We start from the raw sequence: 23,434 nt of genomic DNA, 5'->3' as shown, positions 1-23,434 counted from the left end.
GTTTTCATAGTGAATCAGCACTTGATACCTGAAAGGCTACAATCACTCCTCCAGGTGGCAGGCTTGTATTCGCTTTTAAACTGATAAAAGTTTTTTTTTCATTTTTTCTTTCTTTTTTTGGTTTTTTTTTGTGGTTTTTTTGTTTTGTTTTTGTTTGTTTGTTTGTTTTGTTTTTCCTTAAAACGTGTTCACATTTCCATAATATACAGAAAAAAAGTAAGCAGTTATTTGGTTTACTTTAAGTCCATTTAAAAAAAAACTGGCTTTTTCTTTCTTTTTTTTGAGGGGGGGCAGGGGGGAACTAATTCTACAACACACACACACACACCAAGTGTTGTGTATTTTTTTTTGTTTTGTTTTTTTTTTTTTTTTTAAATAGGAAAACCCACGGACATTTATAAACTGTTCTGTCCTTCTCGTAGTTTTCTCAGTCTTTTACTTACAAGGGTGATGAACAAGTATTTTCAGAGTTCGAACGGTTACGTTTCTGTTGGTGTGGGGATATTTTGTGTGTGGTTTGGTTTTGTTTTGCTTTGTTTTTAGGAGTTCTCTTCCAGAGGGTCTGTTAAAGGCTCCATGGGAACTGCCGTGGCGGGCTCGTGCTGTTTCAAGCGTTTGATTGTGTTCTTCAGTGCTTGCCTCTTATTGCAGAACCAAACTCTAACTACTTCCCGGTCATAGTTCAGTTTCTCTGCAATCTCTGTCATTTCTTGCCCAGAGGGGTGCGTGTTCTTCTCAAAGTGGGCATTCAAGATCTCAAGGGCTTGTGGCGTGAATGAGGTGCGCCTCTTGCGCTTTTTGGATGGTTCGCTTCCGATAAACTCAGTAAGGTTCTGCATCCCTGCTCGATGGCGGGCCTCAGCCTCAGCCATCCACCGCTCAAGCACCGGCTTTATCTTCTGGGCACTTTTAGGGGTGATGTCCAGCTTTTCAAACCTGGCAGGATACAAAAGGCCAGGGTTCAGTTTGGCTGTCAGACTGCTAGCTATAGTGTTCTCTTGGGCTTCCTGTGGTAGGAAAAAGTGGCTTCTCAGGATGGTGTGTCTGAGGGAAAATTGAGAAAGAAGAGTCTTACACTGATGCTCTGCCAGGGTGGGACTTCCTGCCTGCCTGACTAATTGACTGGCAGAGGTAATTTACAATGGATTACAAAAGCTATCAGATAGGTATATCTATAAATATATATATATATATATAGCTAGATATATAAGCTAACACAAAAAGAACACTTCAACAAAATTCTAGGTACACTAAATAATACAGGTTATGATTTGCATTTTTGTATTTCTGACAATCTTCAAACCCCTTAAGGCTAAGTCTAATTACAGGAAATGACATCAAAGGCAATTGCTCTTTATCATCTCATCTTTGCGATTAAGCCTTTTGTTTCTCTTCCCAGCCCATGTTGTCCAAGCACCACAGGTTTAATAATACAAACCAATGGCAGTTACTAGCCTCTGAATATCAGGTTTCCTTTCCTTTCATTTTTCAGCAATTTTCACTGTTTGCAAGTTAACACTTTATCCCTTTTCTGGGTCGGAAAAAGATTCCCATAGCTACGGTGGTGTTCAGCTGAAGCAGCTGGACACTTTGCAATTATCTTGACTGCCCCCACAATGTGCAAAGACAGACTCATGTTTTCCAGATGAAACCCAGCATAATAGTCTACTAATATGCTGTGGCACCAAGCTGGGTTTATTGTGGGATTTCTGCAAACTGTACCAGAATGATATCATTTCCTGCAAATGAGGTCTTCTGTATATCATTTTGCCATCAAAACTCTTTTGCCAAACCAGATTTTACAAGTATTATAAAACATCTGGAAAAGCAGCCACACAAAGCTTTAATCCTTTCAAAAACAAGCAGAAGAGCTGAGTTCACATTTCAAGTCTTATAATTACTTGTTTCTTTCATTTACCAAGTTCATCCTCTCTTTCTACGCATTTAAAAAAAAAAAAAAATCTTAACCCGACTCCTCTGATGTCACCTGTTCATATTTCCCCACTTCACCTGCATCCACCCCACACACTCAGGTAGTGAACATTGCAGAAAGGCAACAATTATCGTGTGGTGCTGCTGCACTCTCCAGCCCCCCCAGTGCTGAAGCACCACTGCTGCCACCGCCGCTAATCACGGCGTGCTCTGGAGATGAGACCCACCAAATCAATGCCTTTGTGCAAAGCGACTCGGTGACCAGAGTTGACAGGTTTTAGTGTCTCTATTCAGCACACGGCAGCTGCAGAAAATGTTCCAGCAAGAAACAGCATTTCTCACAAACAAAGAATAAGACAAGGAATAATTTCAGATAATAACGCCCCAAAGAATTTGTAGCTGGTGCCTGGGGTCCTAGTATGGTATTGACTGCAAGGTCCTTCTTTGGTGTCCAGTGATATTTCAGGATGAAGTGTATGTTTTAGAACATCTTGTCTCAAGTTAAGAAAATGCCATTATTTGCACAGTGAACATACCAGCAAGGTGGTATATTGCTGGTCTGACCTGCACAGGGCACTGGAAGACTCTGTGTCTTTGTCTGAGTTCGTCGTTCAACTTGTTTACTTTACTGCCCTTTCCATTACCCTGGAGCTCATACTGAATCTCCTTTGTTACCATTAAAAGATAAGTTAAACCTATTGTTTCTGATGAACAGCATACTGCCAGTGAAGCAACTTGTCTTGGTGCTTAAGAAAGTCATGGCAGTTTTTTACATGGCAAAGTGATATCCATCTATAAGGAATGGAGAAACTAAAGAACCTATAACCTTGCAAGTATTTGGAACCGGCTTCTGCACCCAGTCCTCATGTTCAAATAAATTTGCTTTTCTAAGGAGCCCTCTGTAATAGGTCTCCTCCGTCTGGGCTTTTATAAGCCATGTCTGTATTCCAACTTCATCTTTATTGGGGCTTTCATGATTATTGCTTACTGGGGAACCATTTCTCTTAGTAAAATTCAAGCCATCCCCAGTGGTTTCTCAGGTGTGAGGTAGATGGAGGAAATGAGAAGACAGCAAACTAGACAAAAGCAAAGGAAACTGCATTTTACTATAGAATGTAGTATAGAATGTTAACAACTTAAGGCCACAACAAAGGGGCAGTTACTAAAAACTCCACTGGTTTTAGGCATTCTTTACCAATTGACCAAAGAGAAGAAAAAAAAAAAATAAAAATTAATGCTTAGCAACAGAGAGCAATAGCATTCATATCATTGGCATTGTTTGTTAGTGTTGATCCTGCAGTATGTGTTGTCTGGTATAACGATATACAAGTCTTGAAACAAATTTCTCAGCAGTAGTATCCTTGTATAGACTGAATAAAGGTTATTTTCTACAGGGAGGTATCTTATAAGAAAAAACAGTAGGGGAGACCATAGAAGTGAGAGGATCCTATGGAGCTTTTTGTATTTAACAACAATCAATGGGTTTTATGGAAAATCATTGAGCAAAATGTGAGCTGCAAGCTCACTACCCCATACTGATGTTATTTATAACCTTAGTCTTAAACTGCAGGAAAAGTACACTTCCGTTCTATGGGGAATACATTAAAAGTATAAAGAGCAGATAAAAAGACAGAGCATTTCATGGATCACCAAGAACAAAATCCACTTAAATGAGCTTAGAGTTGGTTTCTTGGCTTTCACTGATGGAGAAAGACTATAAGGCATTGCCCAAGAGGAAAAAGCTGTTACCTAAGTGTGTTTGTTACCTCATGCATAAACATGGGATTACTGTAACACACATACATGCATATACGATGTTTGCTTCCAACTACTTTAACTCTGTCAAGACTGTATTATCATTTCCCATGATTAGGGCATTCTCATGATTTCTACTTCTGCTTTGCATACATAGGTTGTCTGTTTGGTCTTTTAGTAAACATTGGGTGATAAAAGATGAAGAGCTGCTGGTTTGCAAGATAGCAGGAAGGATAATTTTTTCTCTTCTGTGTTGCCTAGGTAAATCATCATTAACATCCTGTATGTGAAGTGCTAACCACAGTAATACAGGTTTTAACTTAGCAGGGATGCAGCCATGAAATATTTGTTCAGTAACCCTATCTGTAGAAAATGGCACAGTATGAAGAGGGTCAGCTGGTGCTTATCCAGCATCAGCAGGGTTTCCAGCTCGTCTACTGAATTAAGTTTCAATGCCAGGAACATTGTTTCTCACTTGTTTAAAAAAGAAAGAAGGGGGAAAAAAAGACTAAAGTTACTTTGTGTGTACGTGGTAAGAACATTTTAGCTGCCAGATACCAACATTATAGGCTAATTTAAGTCCCAGATTAGAGAATACATTCTCAAAGGCATGAGACTCAAACACAAGCATGCTCCTCACAATAAGCTGAATAATTATTGAGAAGAAAGAGAGAAGAATAGAGTTTATGATGTAACTTGTTACCTGCAGATGGCAGACTGGCTATAGGCTGGGCCTTCAGTGGCGCTTAGGGCTTGGCCAACTTGAGTCTGTGTCAGGCCAAGGGACAGGCGCCGGATTTTAAAAGCTTTGGCAAATTCTCGGATTTCTTCCAGATTCACCCCATCCACCTCTCCAGTGGCTGTTTGAGGATCTGTTGAAATATTTTTTAATCATATCAATGCTTCACATGACATATTAGTGGGCTAGGCTTACACCAGCTTTTTTTTGTCACCATGCTCATGTTCATTTTTAAAAATACTTATCCCTTTCTGCTCTTCCCCAGACAGAAACAGGCTTGACTTGTCAGGCGTGTTACCAAGTGCACTCAGATACCTAAAATTCTAACTAGTCTGCAAAGTACCCTGGTGCTGGACAAAGATTTTCAAAGACACACTTTGTGTCTGAACTCCTGAAAATGGCCAACTCCCCACCGAGTGTGGAGGCAGTGTCTGGGCTTCTCTCTGGCAGCTGTGCCTTCCAAAATGCCTCCCAGGTGAACAAGTCATGTCCTCAAATTCCAGTTCTTATTACATACAGAAGGAAGTCTGGTGTTAATGTATCTATTTTCAGCCTGTGGAGAGAGCTAAATATACACATGAACTCCTTGGGGTTTTAATTTGAAATTAAGACTTGCTGCTTTATCTCAAATTAATGCCAAATAAGGAGACTCACAAACCTTCCTTCCTTTTTGCACAATACCCAACCCAAACCACCAGCCAAATCTCTAAAATAATCCAGCAAATTAACAACCTCCCCAAAAAATGCTGCATTTAAAAACTCCTTAATTTAAAAATCATCTTTTAAAATATGCCCTTCTAAGAAGCAGCCTTTCAAGCTTTTTGTTTTGCTTCCCATCAGGCTGATAATGGAGGAGCAGCAACATCAGCCATTAGGTTTCAGACTGTAATGCTGCACAATTTTTTACTCTTACATTAGCCCTGCAGAAGATAATGCTTATGATGCTGTGAGAATAAATCTGTCCTTCCTCTCCATAACAGTTTACTGACACAGAAGCCTTTGTCCCTGAAAGGGCACATAATAAAGAATGTCTACCACAGGAAAGCTCCTTTGGTGCTGGATAACTCGGTCAATTTAGGACTTATCAAGGGAAATGACACAACAGCTGGAGAATGGAACTTTCCTCCCTCCCCCCCCCCCTCCAAGCTACTGATCCCTGGCTAAATGAAAGCATTTGCCAGGTTGGAGACAGCATGGGACTGGGATGGTGGAAGATTTCAAAGTGTTGTGCAATCCTGCGTGTAGTAAAGCCATTCTCCCAGCAAGGGATCTTTATTGTTCTTCACCTCATTTCTCAGACTTAGGTGAAAAGTTTGCAGCACAATAACCCACCAATTTCTGTAAATACAAGCAGTTGTGCAAGGATGGTGCTAGACTGTATTACTATTCTGAACCCTATGTGGGAGTGGCTCCTACTAGTACTGCTGAAGCTAAAAATCTTGTCAGTAACAAAGCTTTTATTGTCAGGGGTTTATAAACCCAATGTAAAATTCCCTTATAATAGAAATGTCCTATAAAATAAACTTTTAGTCCAGTTATAGAGAGTTTTTTCAGCTATATAAATTAATCCTATACATACTTATGCCCTGAGTGTAAGAAGCACACATTGCAATAATATTTTAAAAATACTTGTACATATAACCAGGGACCACAGGAACTCTGCATTCAGGTCAATGTGCACATAGGCTGGACCCAGTTTTGACAAAACTCCACACCCAGAATCGTCCCTTCTGTGTTGTCAGTGCTGTGCTTCAGCTCACCTGCACACACAGGTGCAGTGGATGTGTCCTTTGGTTTTAAGTAGCTGGCACTGTGACAGAGGCCACTCAGGTTTGTAAAGTTATTGTCTTTAGAGGTGTGACAGTCTTCTGCATGCCAGCTCCAACTCTGAGACACAAAACGGAGCTGGATGCTTATCTGCCCTTTTGACCTTTGAAGCACAACAGATAAATGCACAAAACATCATAAATGATAATGGCCTCAAAGATCCCCTTGTGTAAAGTGAACCAAGATGACAACCTTCCTCGCCTCTTTCCTTCCTTCAGTTTAAGGCCTATGACTAAGGCTATTAGGGATGTGACAAAGGACAATATAGGTGTTCCCAGAGACCTTTTGAAGCAGCAAATGCTATGGCAACTGGCACCTGTAGAGCTCCCCAACTCCTGTTAGGAATAAAAAGGGAGGTAAGGAAGCTAAGAGGGTTTTTGTTTGCACATGATTATAGAGAAAATATGAAAAGTTCTGCTGCATCCTTCTGCTATGGCACTGTGGCAACAGTGAGTATCAGGGGAACTGTTCCTGCTTGGGAACAATTAGATTGTGCTCTCCTTGAGTTGTGCAGGGAAAAAAGCCCCTATGGTGTACTTCAGGAATATGGTAGTAGATTGTAATATACAGTAGAGTATCTGTTGAGAAAGAGGTTTCACTCTTACATAGTATCTTTGGGAGGAAGAAAGTACTAACAGAGGTGGACCAATACACTAAAGCCTTTATCTCCGAATTCCAGGGATAACATTTGTATCAAATCAGAACCCCTTCTGCTTCAGGTGTGATTCAAAGCCTTTTAAAATCCATAGAAGTAGTCTTTTGATTTCTGTCAGCTCCATAAAACTCAAATAGTACTATGAAGACCACTCTATTGACATCATCATATAACCTGTCTGATTTACTGATTTATTGTCACTAAAATGACATCAATACATAATCTTGAAATCTGTGGACTAACACATACACAGCCATGAAAAAATAGATAATGGACTTCTTGTTAATAGGTTCTGAGCTCTCAGAACAGCTGAATGTTTCATGCACTTCACATATTAGGAATAACAACTTCTTGAGGACTGTAAATAAACCAGTGCTTTTTAAATTAAGTGGATATCCTAGTGAAGGCAGCACAATGCCAATATGAAAATAAAGAATACCAATATCAATGAGTAGTTGTTGCCCACAGTAACAGCATTTAATACTAGTCCCACTTTTGAATTCTTCTGAAAATCCCATGAGTTTGTTGGTGAGTGCAAATTTGAGGTGATTTTAATAGTTAAGAGAAATACTTCCTACAGAGAAATCAGTACACCCTGGAGGAGAAAGCAGATTTCTGTTGTGCAAAGGTCTGCCATTGGAGGGATTACATGGGAATGATTTCCCCAGTCAGACAGGAGGAGTAATAGCTGGCAGAGGAAGTCCAATAGAAAGTAAATTGGATAAGAGAGGCAGGAGAAAGATTGTTAATGGAAAATGAACTAAAGCTCAGGGGAAAGAAAGAGGAATAATTTTTTTGTGGGAAGCATTTTAATTTTATAGTAACAGATGACAGTTAAATGAATTTGGAAGGAAGAAAGGAACTTCATGGAGACACAAGTCTCAGAGCATGAGGGAGAACCAGTGATTTCCACAAAGAGAACATATGATCATGGAAAAGTTAAAAAAATAAGAAGAAGGATGTATCTGAGAAGAGGAAAATTAAATGGAAAAATGGAGGAACAATGAGATAGAATTGAATAAAGAGAAATGAGAACAGAGGTAGGATTAGACAATATGAAGAAACTGTATAGAATGGACAAGAAGAGTAGGGATTAATTTTGCAGTCCTTACTTAGGCAGAACTTTTTTTTAAATGTCTTCTTTTTTTTGGAAACAATCATAATTTTTTTTTTAAGAACTAACAGTTGTTGATGGTGAGGGATGAAGATGTGAGGATGAGATAAAAGGAAGAATCTATAAAAAACATAACAAGACATGGAAAAAATATAAAAGAAAAAAAGAAGGAAAGAAAAGGAGGGAAATGCACCTTTAAAGTATCAGTAAAAATGTTAAAGAAAAAAAGGAAAATCATAAAGAAAATATTACAACAATGAAAAGTAAACAGAATAAAAACAAGGAGCGTGGAACAATTAAGTTATTAAAGCCCAGTTCTGATCCCTTTCCTATAGTAATTAATAAATTATCAAATAATTATTTGTTTACAGAAGTTATAGTGCTCTAAGTAATTTGATTAAGAGAATCAGGTAGCTGAATATGCCTAGTTTTATATGAACTTTACTATATCTGCAACAGTTTCTAAACTATGATGAATCTCTACTGAGGTACTTGATGCTAGGGACTCTGCTGGAAGACTCTACTGAAGCTTTGGAACGAATGAGGAGAGGAAAATGGCAATGTTCTTGCCTCACGAGGGGTTAAGCAATCAAAGAGATATTCAGGAGTCCACAAGTTGTTGCTTGGTGCCCTTGTGCCTCTGGCTTTCTTTCAGGACCACTGACCCATTGCAGGCCTCATCCCACTACACGACTTAGAATGGACTTTGGCAGACATTAGATTTCAAATGTAGACTTGTTGTACAAAGCTCTTCTACCAGTGTGGCAGCTGGGACACTGAGAAAGCTTTGTTCAACTATGGCCCATAGGCTTGAAGAAGCAGTGTTCCTGTCCTTCAAAGATCTGGTCCCAGAAAATGAACGGATTCTACAAAGGACCAAAACAGGGATGACTTTCTGTCTATTTATTTCCCTGGTTGTATGAAAACGTTTTTTTGTCACCTGAAACAGTTTTCACATTTGTGAAGATCAGTCAAGATCCTTTGCCTAAAACATGGTGTTATCAACAACAATTAAAAAAGCTGTAAAGGATCCTGTCTGCCTTTTCATGTTTCACCACACAGGTGGTCTGATCTTTCCCTCCTGAACCGATGACAGTTTTGCCTTTCTCGTAGGCTCTTTGTACATTACTAGAAACAAGCAAGTAGCTCTCTTGTGCCCTGGAACACTGTCTTTTATGTGCTGAATCAAGCTGGCTTACACATGAAGTGTTGGCTGCTGCTTATGGTTGGCTGCAGGAGGTCAGTAATATGCTGTATGACCATCAAAGATCATGGAGATGACTGTTCTACTTTTGTCTGTGTGATAATGCTATGTAAATGGCAGAAATGAGTTGATTTGCTACTCAGTCTGTTGGTTTTACAGAGTGAGGGACTGGAGGAATCCTGATACATAAATTTAGAACAATTCCAGAACTTTTTATTTTTGTATAATTATAATCATGCTTTTTTACAGGAGATGCATGATTTTAAGATCTAAGTCCCAATGAATGAATTCCCAAGCACAATGACTTCCTCAGTATCATTGCATGAAAAGCTTTTCCTTTACTTTTGAGTTTCCCATTCCATTTAATTCTGTTTAATTTTTCTGTTTAGAACAAGGGACAAGTGCTTCAACTATTTGCTCTGTGCCATTCATTAACATAGGCAGGGTATTGTCTGTGGCTAAATTTGCCTGGCATTTGCCATTGTAAGATAAATATCAGGTCTAGTACTTCTGAGAATGAAGCTAATAAAACAATGTTGTTGTGCCAGGAATAATAATAAAAAAAAAATTCTAATAAACTCTTTTCTTTCAGAAGTTTCAGTTTCCCTACAACTTGCAGCATGGCCTTGGTAGGCATCAGGGAGATAGTTGTTGTGTTAGTAATTGGCTTCTTGGTATCCCAAGTAAAAATCTGTCTCCAACAAACCCAATCAGGTCAGCTTCTAAAGCTCATATCTACTCAGTAGAGATTAGCTAGACCTCTGTGTGTAATTTCTCTGCACTAAGGGTACCTCAGCCTAAGGTTGAAGTAAAGAAGAACCTTCCCCCTCCTATGGTTGTGGCTGTGAGCTGCTTTGGGCCAGGATGGCAGTAAAGACAGAAAGAGACTGACCCTCTTCTATTCTTGGTGACCACTTTCCATACTCTGATGGCTTCCAGGGAGGCGGGAGTGGCACCTGCATGATTTGCATGATGCAGAACAAGGCAAAAATTAACTTTGAGTGGAGAGAAAAATAAATGATGGAAGGGAAAAAAACCCTGAAGATTACTAAGGAGCAGGGATTTGAGTCTGAAGTGGAGGGAGAGAGAGTCAGTGCAGAGAGTAGTAATCACTGTGGTAGAGGAAAGAAAACAAGAAAAAGAAGCAGAACTAGTGATAAAGCAAGGTAGAGGAGTACAGAAATTCCTGAACAAAACATCTCGAAAAAGGGGCACAGATATGGTCTGGAGACAGAGAGTGACTGGGAGTTGGAGGGGAGCTGAAATAGGAAGGGAAATTGAGAATGGTGAACTGCAGAGAAAGGAGTGCTGGGAAAATGCAGGAGGGACAAAATCCAGGAGGCAAAAGGAGTACAGATTGAGTGGAGAACAGTGTGAGAAAGTATTGAGACAGGAACAGGACAGGTGGAGGAAGGATTAAAATCTAAGAGTAACAAGTAAAAGGTCTACATGCATTAGTGTATCTTGCCCAAGTTGATATTCCTGCACCTCACAGTCTCTGCTCTCAGCCAAACCCATGAGCACAGTGTCTTATTCCTTTGAAAGTGAGACCAACAAGATGATAATACAACCTATCAGTTTCTCCATCCATTCAACCCACAGATCTCGTGTTTCCAACTACGAATGTATTATCTCACTGTATGACTGACCTACATTAGTATTCTGCTTTTGTAACAACCTTGAAATTTATCCAAGCAAAAAAATTAAGCTAAAAGAACACCCTTAGAATTGAACAAATAAACACTTGGAAGCTACAAAATGCTGGAGTTACAGCAGCCCACAGAGCAATGTAACACAGTCTTTGAGCCCCAAACTGCCAGTTCTTTTACCCCAGACCCCTGCCTCATCCACTGCACAGGACAAATGGTTCTTCATTACAGAGGAACTGATTGATGTATTGCCTTTATACTTCTTCAGTGTGTGGCCCCAGACCTCTATTAAAGGTCTTCACTACAGACAATTATGATTCATTTCCTCTTGAGCTCTTCTGTTTTTTTAAATCTTAATTTCTTTTCTTGTGTTTCTACGAGATGAGGGTCTTCCCCTTCTCATTCACAGACAAGCAGACAGATATTAAAGAAAAAAGCACTTTTGGGTACCCAGCCGAGGTCAAGTAGGAGATGATTTTTTTAGACTGCGTCTTTAAATGGTTCTTTATACAGTTCCACAGTGAAAGTGCACTTAAAACTGTAACTGGGAGTACCAGGTTCTTCTGTAAATTGAAGTCCAGAATCTCAAGCTAGATATTGAGGGAGCACTTGTGAAAAATCTGTTTTAAATGACTTGTCTGTCATTGTGCTGGAATTATGTTGTGGACAGAATGCTTCAGCTCCTGACCTCTCTACTGTCTGAAGCAAGACCACACCTTATCCTTCTACAGGTCCCTTCCTCACACATATGCAAACTGGGGAAGAGTTTAGGGAATCCAGTAGGAAACAAATCCTAGGAAAACAGGCAACCTGTTGCATTAGTAATTCTGATGCATCCCTAGAACAATTCCATTTGGCATGCCCTGAAAAAAGGATAGGAAAATAATAATGATTGCATGATTTTAATCACAACATATATTCTTATCATAAAACACACGAAAAGAAGAATTGCACATAGTTGAAAGAGTTGAAACTATTTTTCTAGCATCTCCTAACTTTTGATGAATTTATCCCATAAACTTAAAATGGCTTCTTCCATGTTGTTTTTATTGTGCAGTGCACTTATCCACATGGGGAAATTGACTGGAATAACTATTGTGGGGTAGAGTACCCCTAAATAGCTATTTCTAGAATATTTTTTTAATAAGAATGTCCACCAGGGAGGCTTTTCTGGACTAGCCATTGAAAAGTAACTTATCCTGCACTAGCTATTTCAGTCAATTTTCCCACATATACAAGCAGTAACTTTATGTATTTTTAACATGAAGCCTCTTATTTGTCTTCTTCCTATGGCTTGTCTACATGAGAAAATTTACTGACAGAGCAAAATCAGTATATTTATATCACTATAATTATATCTGTATCTATATGCTTTATGTACTTACTGCTACCAATGCAGATATTTTTATTCCAGAATAAATTCACACTGGGAGTGTGAATACTAGCACAATTTCACCACTGTAACTCTGCTAGTAATTTCCCCATGCAAACAATCTCTGAAATAATCTAACTGAGATTTTCCAACATTTTCCCTTGCTTGACAGTTTCTCCAAGCCCTTCATAAGCTTGTATCAGTCATATATATTTCATTACCAATGCTGTGTGAGCTATAGTGTTTGTTTACTTGAAATATGTACATGGAGAATCTTTGAGCAAGGTCATCCAATACACTCAAGAGTTTTGTAGGGTTGGAAGAACTATTAATGTTTCTTATGTATACTTTTAACCTGTTGTTTTTGCCATGGGAAGATCAAGTTAACACTGATAGAATAACAGCAAACATCCTGAACTGTGTGATTTAGAAGAAAGGACTGTTCAGGAGGTCAGCTGTTACAATCCTAACACTGAAACTCAGTTGTTTCATTGCAGCATGATTCTCTCTCCTCCACCGTGCTACAGTTCTTCCTTGTTTGAACTGTGCAACCTTTTCCTGGCAAGAAAGGTCTTTTGCTCTGGATTTGTGTAGCTCCAAGGTTTGTAAAACAGTTTGCTACACCAACTAAGCCAACAAAACAGTAAAGAACAAGCAGCCTAACCTAAGATCCTCCTAACAAGCAGGAGGATCTGTCTGCCCGTCAAATTCTGACTAATGTAGTTCATAGTAATGACTCATTCAAAACCTTCTCATTTCCAAAGAACACAACCACGTTTTAATTATAAGAATTGCCATCAGTTGACAGCTGCTACCATTTTATTGACCAATTTGAGCATTGATTACAATTTCTTAAGGCATATTCACCTTAAGCCTCACCCATGCCAGCACTTAGCAGTTCTTACTGACAAGAATCACTCTACTTAGCATTATACAATCAACTATATGGGAAAAAAGAAAAAACCAAAAAAAGAGAATAGGAGGAAAAGGAGGTTAGAAAACTCAGCATTGAGGAGAACAAACAGGGGAGGATTAAGGAGTGCCAGGGAGCAATACTTACTGCTGACTAACTGGCCAACACTCAAAGCTGAAGAGGAGGAGGATGAGGAGGAAGAAGAGGAAGCCTGACGCACTGGGCTTTGAGACATAGATGCTTGACTGTGAGCCAAATGCAGGAGATTGGGTTGTGAGGCTGCTTGTCCCACTTGCGTCTGGGAGGGCTGATGGAGCTATGTTAAAATGTAAAAATAAGTATTTAGAAAATGAAGCAGTAATAGGAAACTTTCAATGCACCAGCTCACCCATCTACTCCTGGGGAACAAATCTGATGGGAACATTAAATACCACAGACTTAGTTCAGGAGAAAGTGTCACAGCAGGAGCAATCTGAGCTCCTTTGAATTCTGACTTCGTTTTTTTTCTCAGTTTAACCAGATGCTTAATCTAATTAGAAACTAAATATTTGTTTAAAATGGGTGATGAGACCTATGACATTCCCAGCAGCATTCTGATTAATAAATACACGTCCTTACCTGTTTTCTGACTGAAGAAGTCAGAATTTTATTCCCTACATGGATTTTCATAAAAATCAGCATTGTTTTAGAGAGGTCCTTTCATACTGCAGGACCAGGGCTAAGAAGAATGGGAATGGGGAAGAGAAGATAAAGTGGCAGTAAATCCCTTTCCTATAGAAAGGAATAATTGTTTTATGACATTAGAGCTAGCAAATTTTGAAACCTTATTTCTTAGTTAAAGAATTATCCTTGCCTAAAACAAACAGTGAAGCTTCTGAGCCTCATTCATATCAGGACTGTGCCATGTAGGACATACCTAAACAGTCTGGTGAGTATGGTAGATGCAAATGATAAACTGTAATACATGACCCTGGCTTCACAATTTTAATCTTTTTTAAAATTTTGTGACAGGGCAGTCTGGTTGCTCACTAGGGGAAAGGAAAAAACACTAATCCTTTCTGCCTGCAATAAGCTTTCCTGTGGGACTGAGAATTAGAAAATTTCTTTGGTGCTGACTTTTACACAGAACTCCCAACAGTTTCAAAGGACAGTCTCTCAACAGAATAAAGGTACATAATGTAACTCAATACAGTAAAATAGTCCTGGTACACTCAACTGACTGCTACTTATGAAACCTTAATTTTATGTTGATTCTTGATATTGATAGAAAAAATAGCAAAAATGTACTAAAAGGCTTCACTTTTAAGTGATGGCTGTTATCTGCATTCTCAGAAAGGGAGAAGCATAAAGGCCTATTTGACTTTGCTTGAAGTCAGTAATTTAAATCTATTTCCTGAATTGTAAGGAGTATGAGCTTTTCTCTTTTGATATTTAACTGAACAAATTACTTCAGAAAAGAAGCAGAATTCATTAGTACTACTCAAATTATACATAATGTGCTCCCAGAACACATAGAAATGACTGATGCTAAGTAGACAACAAATTGTATGGCACAGTAGATAAAGGTATCTGATCACATTAAAGATTACACTTTTTGTGGAATTCATATGAACAACTTTAATGACATTATTCCTGTTATGTGTCTGTTTAAGAAAAGAAAAAGTTACAACTCCTTTTTCTGCCTCCCACTTGGAATGATGTAACACCTAATGAAGCAAAAAACTTTGAGTTACCCTTTAATAATAATGAAAAACATTTATCTGAGCAGTTTTAGCTTATTTTGTCTTCCCTAAGGATCAATAAACAAAAAAAAAATAATTATTATCTCAAGAAGGTTTCTTTGATCAAGCAAATTTAAAAAAATAAAAATGATACTTTGTCGAAGATAATAGTTGAGAAGCTGACTGAAAAGCTTCCAGGATTCACACTCATGTAAGCACTGGGCATTTTCAAAAAAATTTCACTAAGAGATGGATTTTATCTATAGATAGCTCCCAACCCAGAGCATCTACTTTTATAATATCTTCTCCTAGGGATTCAGCCCACTAGGAGGTCTGGCCTCCTCTCAATGCTGCAGAAATGGAGTGCCCATCCATCACTCCTGCATCACTCCAGACTGCAGCTTTCAGAAAACAGGCAGGATTTTGGGTTTTTATGTCTGTTGGTTGAGGGAATTTAGCAAAACTAAAGATTTCAGCCTGGGAGAGGGAAGAAAAGTATTGTGTTTAGACGAGGTAGATGTTTTCACACTATCTGGAGCAGTCTTAAGGTTGTTATTGCTTATCTGAGGATGGAGAAGCAAATGTAGTAGCTATTTTTAAAAAGAATGATCTGTAAAATTATAGTCCAGTCAACTAAACTTCAAGCCGTGGAAAAGTACTGAAGAAAATAATCAAACAATTTGTAAGCACCCGCAAGAAAACAAGGTAGGAACAGACAACATGGATTGTTAGGAACAAACTGTGTCAAACCAATCTGATCTCCCTCAAAGACAGGGTAATTGGCCTTGCGGACAGGGAAAAAGCAGTAGGTGGCTTGACTTTACAAGTCTCTCAACACTCCCTTGTGTGACATTCTTTATAACCTAGGGAAACACAGTTTAGATAAAATTGCTGCAGAATGAATGCAAAAGTAGTTGGAAAACAAACCCGAGAGGAAAGGCATCTATCTGTGGAAATAGAAGTGTGTGTGTAGGGTGCTTCACAGACGTCTGTCCTCAATCTGCACTACACAGTATTTTCTTAACAACCTGGATGATGGAGAAGAGAATGTTCTTACTACATTTATGCGCCAATTATATGCTGGGAGGGAATTTTTATAGGTTGGAATACAGGATTAGGATTCAAAATGATCCTGTTGGTTTTAACATGCAACCAACAATGGGAAAAAGGCAGCTCCCAAACCAAGGCATGCAAGCAGGAGTGATGTTTGCAGTGCATATGGAGAATCTTCTTTCCTACTAAGGATTAGAAAAAACACTGCAAGGGAGACACCATGTCCACAGCTTCAGAGATGCCACACTTCAGAGAAAATCTGGACCAGCTGGAGGAGAACAATTAGAGTGACTGAAGGACTGGGAGTCACCTGAGGTTTATGAAGACACCTGAAACAAACTAGTCATGTTTAATCTAAGGAAGGGAAGACTAAATGGAATATGATTCCTGCCTCAAATAAAGGCAGAGCTAATGAAAAGAGTACAGAATGAGTCTGTCTTAAATTTTTATAGTGGAGAGAATGAATAATAACATGAAATATTCAAATTAGATGCTGGGAAAAGCTGTCTAACATGGCAGTGAAACACTGACATAAATTGCTGTGGGAACCTGTGGAGTTCTATGAGGGTGTTCAGGAGGAAGTTAGACTAATACTTGAATAGCTACTCTGCCTAAGAACAACAGACTGGATAATCTCTTGAACCTTGACTTTCTAGCCTTTTTTTTTATGATTCTGTGCTAATTCTTATCAGTATTTCTCAGGAAGAAATACATGATCATGCAAGACAAAGATGGCAAATCCAAAAGTTTCCATGCTATACATATTGTCTCTGAATAGTTCAACATCTGAGCATGTACAGAACACATCTGGTGCTTCCAGGAAACTCCAGAATGAGAGGGCATTCTGCATTCTTCAGTTTGTGTGCCCACAGTAGTGGTCACGATGTAGCACACACACAGTATGCTGGTTAAGGCTAGGAAATATTTGATTCTCTGCATGTGTATTGTACAATGCATTTCCAAATGCATTTTTGAAAGAACTGGGATGCCCAGAAACCTGGCAGTTTTCCTGTCAGATGCCCAGGAACCTTTGGACAAATATAAAAAGTTCTCAAAATTTAGCTGGGCAAAAGGGATATGGGTAGTGAAGTCCAGACGCACAGAGAAAAATTAAGTTTGACAGAAATATATAAGGGATATTTACCTGTTGTTAGTTTCTAACTCACTGCCTGCGAGGGAAAAGGAAGAAATGGAGTTGGAGAGGCTGAAGAGTCACCTAAGGCCTGGCCAGGGACTAAGGGAGGATTCCACTTTAACTCCCTACATAATTTCTAGCACAACCCCTCTTTTACAGATGTGACAGCTTGGCTGTAAACGTCCTGCTTAAAGAACAATGATAGTTATCTGTGTCATGAAATTGCATTAAAATACTCTCTCTCTTTTCATCCACTATAATTTCCACTCCAGAAATAGCCTTAAGGAGAGGTGACGATTAGATTATGAATTAGATTCCAGATGACAGAATCAATTCGAACTTGCAGTAGCTGACTTTACCCAGTTTTGGACACGTACATATGATATGAATTATATTTATGACTGTTGTGCATTTTCCATCCAAAGACAGAAGGAGGCACAGAAATTACAGAAGCAGTCGCTGTAAGTGCCATTCTGTGTAGGTGGATACAGTAGGCACACAGAGAATGATGACTGTGTGTGACACTGATCAGTATCTGGCAGGAATACACGTATGCATACTGCAGCTGGAGGAATCTGGGAAGCATAAAGTTCAGAGTTATACTTTGTACAAGGGCCTGATTCTATTTTATTTTACATCAGTTTTATGTTCTGCAGTCAACAGTACAGGAGATATTGATTGATGATGACGCCATGCCATCAAATAAACCCTGAATTTAGGAAATTAAACAGGTTGCTCTCCAGAAACACTTATTTTGCTGCAGACAAGGTGTATTGAAGCACTACTTCAGTATTTCAGAACTTTAAAATATCCTGGTTTGCACATAATTTCAATAACAACATTTAAAATTTAACAATTTAAGTGTTACACAGTACATAATACAATTATTATTCCTACTAGATGTTCTATGCAGTGTGAACTTGCAAAGGTTTCATCACTTTACATTTCCAGGCTGTCCAGAAACCAGTGAGGATTGGGTGCTATTTGATTCTAGAAATCAAAAGCTATACTGAGTTTTGAAGAAGAAAATGTACAAAGTGTACAATTGCACAAAATGCAAAAGGAAGTGGCATAAATTGAGTAAATACAGCGAATGCTTTAAAGGGAGATCATCTTTGTGCTAGATATAAAAATGTATGATTACTATGCCAATATGGAGAAACAATAAAGAAAATAAATACTCCAATATTTTTTTCTAATAAAATTTGCAGTATTTAATTGTATCTATTTCCACATGTGATGCTAGATTTTAGCAGAGGGCATCTGTGCAGCTTCAGCAGACTCTTTGGAAAGGCTTCAAAGAACTTGATAAGCATTATCAAAAGAAATGAGACCAGCAGGTCAAGGGAGGGAATTCTTCCCCTCTTGATCTTATGATCTCATGAGACCCCACCTGGAGTACTGTACCCAGGTCTGGAGCCTCAACACAAAAAGAACATGGATTTCTTGGAGTGAGTCCAGAGGAGGGCTCAAAAGGAGGGCACAAAGATGACCAGAGGGCTGGAGCACCTCTCTTTTAAGGAGAGGCTGAGAGTTGGGGTTGTTCAGCCTGGAGAAGAGAAGGCTCCAGGGAGACCGTATAGAGGCTTTCCTGTACGTGAAGGGGTCTACAGGAAAGCTGGAGAGGGAATGGTTTTAAGCAGAAAGGGGCTAGATTTTGGCTAGACATGAGGAAGAAATTCTAGGGTGAGGGTGGTGAGACACTGGAACAGATTTTCAAGGCAAGTTTTGGATGCCCCCTCCCTGGAAGTGTTCAAAGCCAGTTTGGACGGGGCTATGAGCAAACTGGTCTAGTGGAAGGTGTCCCTGCCCATGCACTGTGGTTGGCACTAGATGGTCTTCAAAAGGTCCCTTCCGACCCAAACCATTGTATGTTTATGTGCTTCTATGATATTGCAGAGATGAAAAATGAATTAGGTCCCTGTGACTAACATTTGCTCCTATCTCTGTACAATATTCCTACACCTGGGATGGTTGACTGGAGTCCTGTATTAAGGTCTCCTTATGAGATAAGGGATGCTTTTCCTTGCATCCAGAAAGTCACACAATAGTGGTAAAAAGAGTAAAAAGGTACTTTGCATAAGCTAAGGGAAGAGAAAGAAACTAAGTGGAAATAATGAACAAATGCCATGACAGAACTGCTACTGGTTTTATAGAGTCTGGAAAGACAGAAGGGGCAAAATATGGCCCTAATGAAAGGGAGAAGAAAGTAATGGGTTTAAATTGCAGTAAGGGAGGCTAGGGTTAGGCATTAGGAATACCTTTCTAATGCTAAGGAGATTGTCCTAATTTGCCTTGGGATGTGAGGGAACCTCCATCACTGAAGGTTTTTAAGAACAGGTTAGACAAACATCTGTCAAGAATGATACAGGGACAGCTGATAGTGCCTACAGGGAGGGGGTGGACTGCATGACCCCTTCATGTCCTTTCGAGTCCTGTTTTTCTACGTTTCTGTGAAAAGGAAATCTGAGAGATGAGAAAGCACAACAAATTAGAGAAGACAGAGGTGAAAAAACAAATACAACAAAAAGGGCAGAAGAGATGAAACTGAGAGGAACGGCACAAGGAGAAGAAATACATTTTAAACAATCCCCTTTGTGATACAAATAAAGATTTAACTTTTTTTCTGATGTCAGCTAGTTCTTCTCAGGAAATACAGACATTAGCTCTACTAAAGACTGAAGTCCATGGAAGGTGCTGAAAAATTAATACCATTATATAAAAAGACATTCCAAAACACTTTGAAAGGCTATGACAACGCCTTGCAGAAGTAGTAGTTTGAGTATTTCATGCTTTCATTTTTCTGGTAAATGGAGTTCTCTGCTCCGTCTATGTTTCATAAAACGTGCCATACATTTGTTTTTGAGAAAGAGTGGTGGTGGAGGAGGTGGAGGTAGAGGTCTGTCTTCAAACCTACTCATACAGCATGACCAGGCATGGGATTCAAAAACATTTTCTTAAATCTCCTAGCAAGTGAAGACAGTAAGTTATTACACATACCTGCACGCTTCGTGCCAAATTGCTTTCACAGCCAGCTCTCTCAGAATGTTTCCACTGTGGCCCAAATACCATACTCCATCACTCCATCATTAGCTTACTCAATTAATTCAAGCAAGTGAACAGATGAATCTGAATATTAATTGATGCTTAATAAGTATCCTCTCTCCTAATAGAGTCTTCTTTCAAAGACTCTATTTCTTCTTTCAAAGCCTTTCCATGGGATCAGAACTATATACAAAGCAAATGCTGTAACTGAAGATCTTTTAGCTTGCTAAATGAGGTTGAGGACATGGCTAGGTTTCTGTAGAAGATATAATTTTATATGGAAATCAGGTGTATTGGTCATCTTTATGATCCCCTTCAGGAATTATTTTAAGTCAGTATTACAGGAACAGACTAATAGACTTAGATGTGTAGGCAAGAGCATAATTAAAAGGTAACAGAAACAATGAAGAGTACTCTTTCTATGCATCAGTTCCTAATAATGATGCATGAAGTGTGGTGATACTTTCCTGTCTCCAATGGTGCAATACAGTTATATTGATTTTTTTTTAGGTATCCTATTCCTGCAAGTTCAGATACCATGAAGAAAACTGGTCAGGAAGGGTTGGAACACTGGTCAGGAAGGGATAGAAATTACAAGTCAAGCATTGGTGCTGTGGCGAGGAAAATCTGATGGAGTCCCTTGAACTAGTCAATAGTCTGGTAATCTTTACTTTTAAAAATCTACTAATTTTATCCATGGATGATATAGAATTATGCAATGCTGATGGTAATGGAAAACAGAAAGCAGTGAGAAAAATTTTCACCCTTATCACTGAAAGCCATATATAAAAAAATAAAAAAAAAAAGCAAAAGAAAAAGTTGGATTGAGACAATGCAGTTTAATGAGTTTAATGCAGTTTGTTTGTTTTCAAACAAAGAGAAAGAAGACTATATTTCTCATAAAACAAGACAGCATCAAAGGAATAAGAGCATTACAGATAGAAAATTATTGAGAGGTATTACTGGGAGAGGATATCAAAGGAATGCATGGAGCTGAGATAATAAGATGGTAGGTACTGTGTGGTATGTTGAGACTGCAGAAAGAAAATGTCTGGCATGAGATTTGGAAAGTAGATGTACAAGAAGGACCACAGACCCATCTGAGACTGTCTATGTCTTGTCAACAGTTAACCTGGAGTGTGACAGCCAGTGACAACAAAGATGGGGAACTGACTCTGTGAGAAAATACTGCCTAGTAACTGGCTTTATTGTGTTCGAGTTGGCAGAAGCCCAAAGCTGGAAGTGCTATAAGACACAATGAAATATAAAAAGTTCTGGCAGGCAGTGTAGATAAAACAAGACTGAGGCCAACTGGGACTACAGACCTGATTTAATGTATGTATGTAGAAGAAAAGACCTAAACAACAGCTAGAAGGGAACCTGCTTGCTGAGGTACACTGGAGAACAATAAAATGTGTAAAAGTTGCTTTTGTGTGGGCTAGTAAATAGTTATGAAAACATCAATTATTAGCAAAGCTGTTTAACAAACTCATAAACAAATATGCATTTTGAACCCCAGTTATCACTGGCAGCTGGATTTGTTTTACCTAATTTCACTCATCTAAGAACTAAATGTCTATCCTAAAATAGCTACCCTAGCCCCCTCTCATGTCAGTGGAGACAATAGATACCTTAAAATGCCTATAAGAGATTAAACCTACATAAAAATTAATCTATTTTGAAAGCCTGAGTTGCCTATTAGACATGTATATGTCTCCTTGCCTATGTCTCTTTGTTTCTACAGGAAATCTAGTTAACTAGACTCCACCAAAAACCTAACTGCTCTATGACTAAGGTAAGCAAGTTGAATCTTCTAATTTATGGTTCAAGTTCTTCTGTCAGTTTTGGTAGAGTTAACATGTGTTGCTAGAGATACAAAAGAACAACTTTGACATAAAAAGAACAAGGTTTTCAAAACTGATAACAAGTAACAATGCTAACAAGTTGTTACAAGCTCATCTGTTCTTGCGAAAAACTGAAAAGCATTTAGCCATACAATCTGAATTTTTACAAAATCCCTCTGAGGGGCATGAAGGAAGTGTAGAAATAAAGGTTACAAGGTACTCTTCCAGTATGAGAAATAAACAGCTTTAAAAAGCAAGGAACAAAATTAGGGAGTAAGTAATCCTTTTTCAAGAAAGGAGGTAGCAAGTAGAGATCAATTGATATATACCAAATTTTTTGAATGGTTTTAGCAAGCAGAATAAAAATACGGTGAACAGTGGTGAAGTTGAATCAGCAGGAGGAACAGCTGAATTTCTGAAATTAGTACAGAATGCCATGAAAAACTCACAGATCCTACTTACAACATGCTGGAGGAGCACTGTGACAGATGAAATACAGAGTAGGTAGGGATAAAGTCATTCACATTAAATGGAACCATTTTAGTGACTTAATATTCAGGGTAGCAAAGGTGTATCACTACAGTAGATACATCTGTTTATTGAAAAAACTACTCAGTGAGTAAAGAAAGTCAGAACAAATAATGATGATAGGTTCTATTGAGATAAAGAGAGAAAATTATGCTGAAAATAATATAATGTAACTACATAAAACAGTGAGGCACCCAGACAGATCATGACGTCCAGTTCTGATCACAAAATCTCAAAGATATTAGGTGTGGAAATTGAAACAGTTGTGAGAGTAAAAGTTTTTAAAGGCAAAGAAAAACTTGTTTATGACTTAAAAAGGACACAGACTATAACAGAAGTGCAAACCGCATCCCACTTCAGATAATTTCTAGGAGAATTGTTAGTGAGTGCATAGATGCTGCTGCTTAGATTAGCAAAATCTCGGGAAAAAAGTGAAAACACTAAAGCTTTGATTAATGTAATTTAAAGGGCAAAAATCCCTACTGTGGTTAGTTCAAAGAATATAATTCAGAAATATCTATTTGTTCTTAAAAACCAGAGGAATGAAAAACAGTGGAATTGCCTGTGTACATTAAAAAGCAACCTAGTCACAACACAGAAAAAGAAGTACTGCTTTTCACTATATTTAAGTAATCTACGAACTCATTTCTATGAGGAGACATTGAGGTTTTAGACTATCAAGTTTGGAAAAGTTATATGAATAAATAACAGATGTAGTCTATGTAACTAAAGCTGACTACAGACAATATCTGAAGCATTTAAGGCTTCGGGCAAAAAGTAAGCATGAATTACTTGGCAACTGAAACAGGCTACATAGGTTCAATTATTGTGACTCAGCTAACAAGCAGCAACTTACTATCACTGCTTGCATTCACCTCTTCTTTTCCTGAAGCACTTAGTTCCCAAGAAACTGACAAGCTCAAAGTTAAACTATGATCATCTGCAACT

General features: G+C 38.6%; 1 protein-coding gene across 2 annotated transcripts in view; it reads right to left on the bottom strand.

Moving 5' to 3' along the window:
• Positions 1-334: 334 nt before the first annotated feature.
• Positions 335-23,434, bottom strand: part of POU6F2 (POU class 6 homeobox 2) — a 306,477-nt gene continuing 283,377 nt past the window's right edge. For both annotated transcript variants that reach the window (XM_071736147.1, XM_071736146.1), the window contains 3 exons: positions 13,308-13,476; positions 4,391-4,559; positions 335-1,044 (listed from right to left, as the gene is read on the bottom strand). In XM_071736147.1, coding sequence (XP_071592248.1) covers positions 540-1,044; positions 4,391-4,559; positions 13,308-13,476 — 843 coding nt within the window. In that variant the 3' untranslated portion in view covers positions 335-539. The remainder of the gene's footprint in view (positions 1,045-4,390; positions 4,560-13,307; positions 13,477-23,434) is intronic.

Source organism: Heliangelus exortis, chromosome 2, assembly GCF_036169615.1.
Source record: "Heliangelus exortis chromosome 2, bHelExo1.hap1, whole genome shotgun sequence".
Lineage (NCBI taxonomy): Eukaryota > Metazoa > Chordata > Aves > Apodiformes > Trochilidae > Heliangelus > Heliangelus exortis.
The sequence above is the reverse complement of the archived record's forward strand: the minus strand, read 5'-3'. Positions and strand labels throughout refer to the sequence as shown.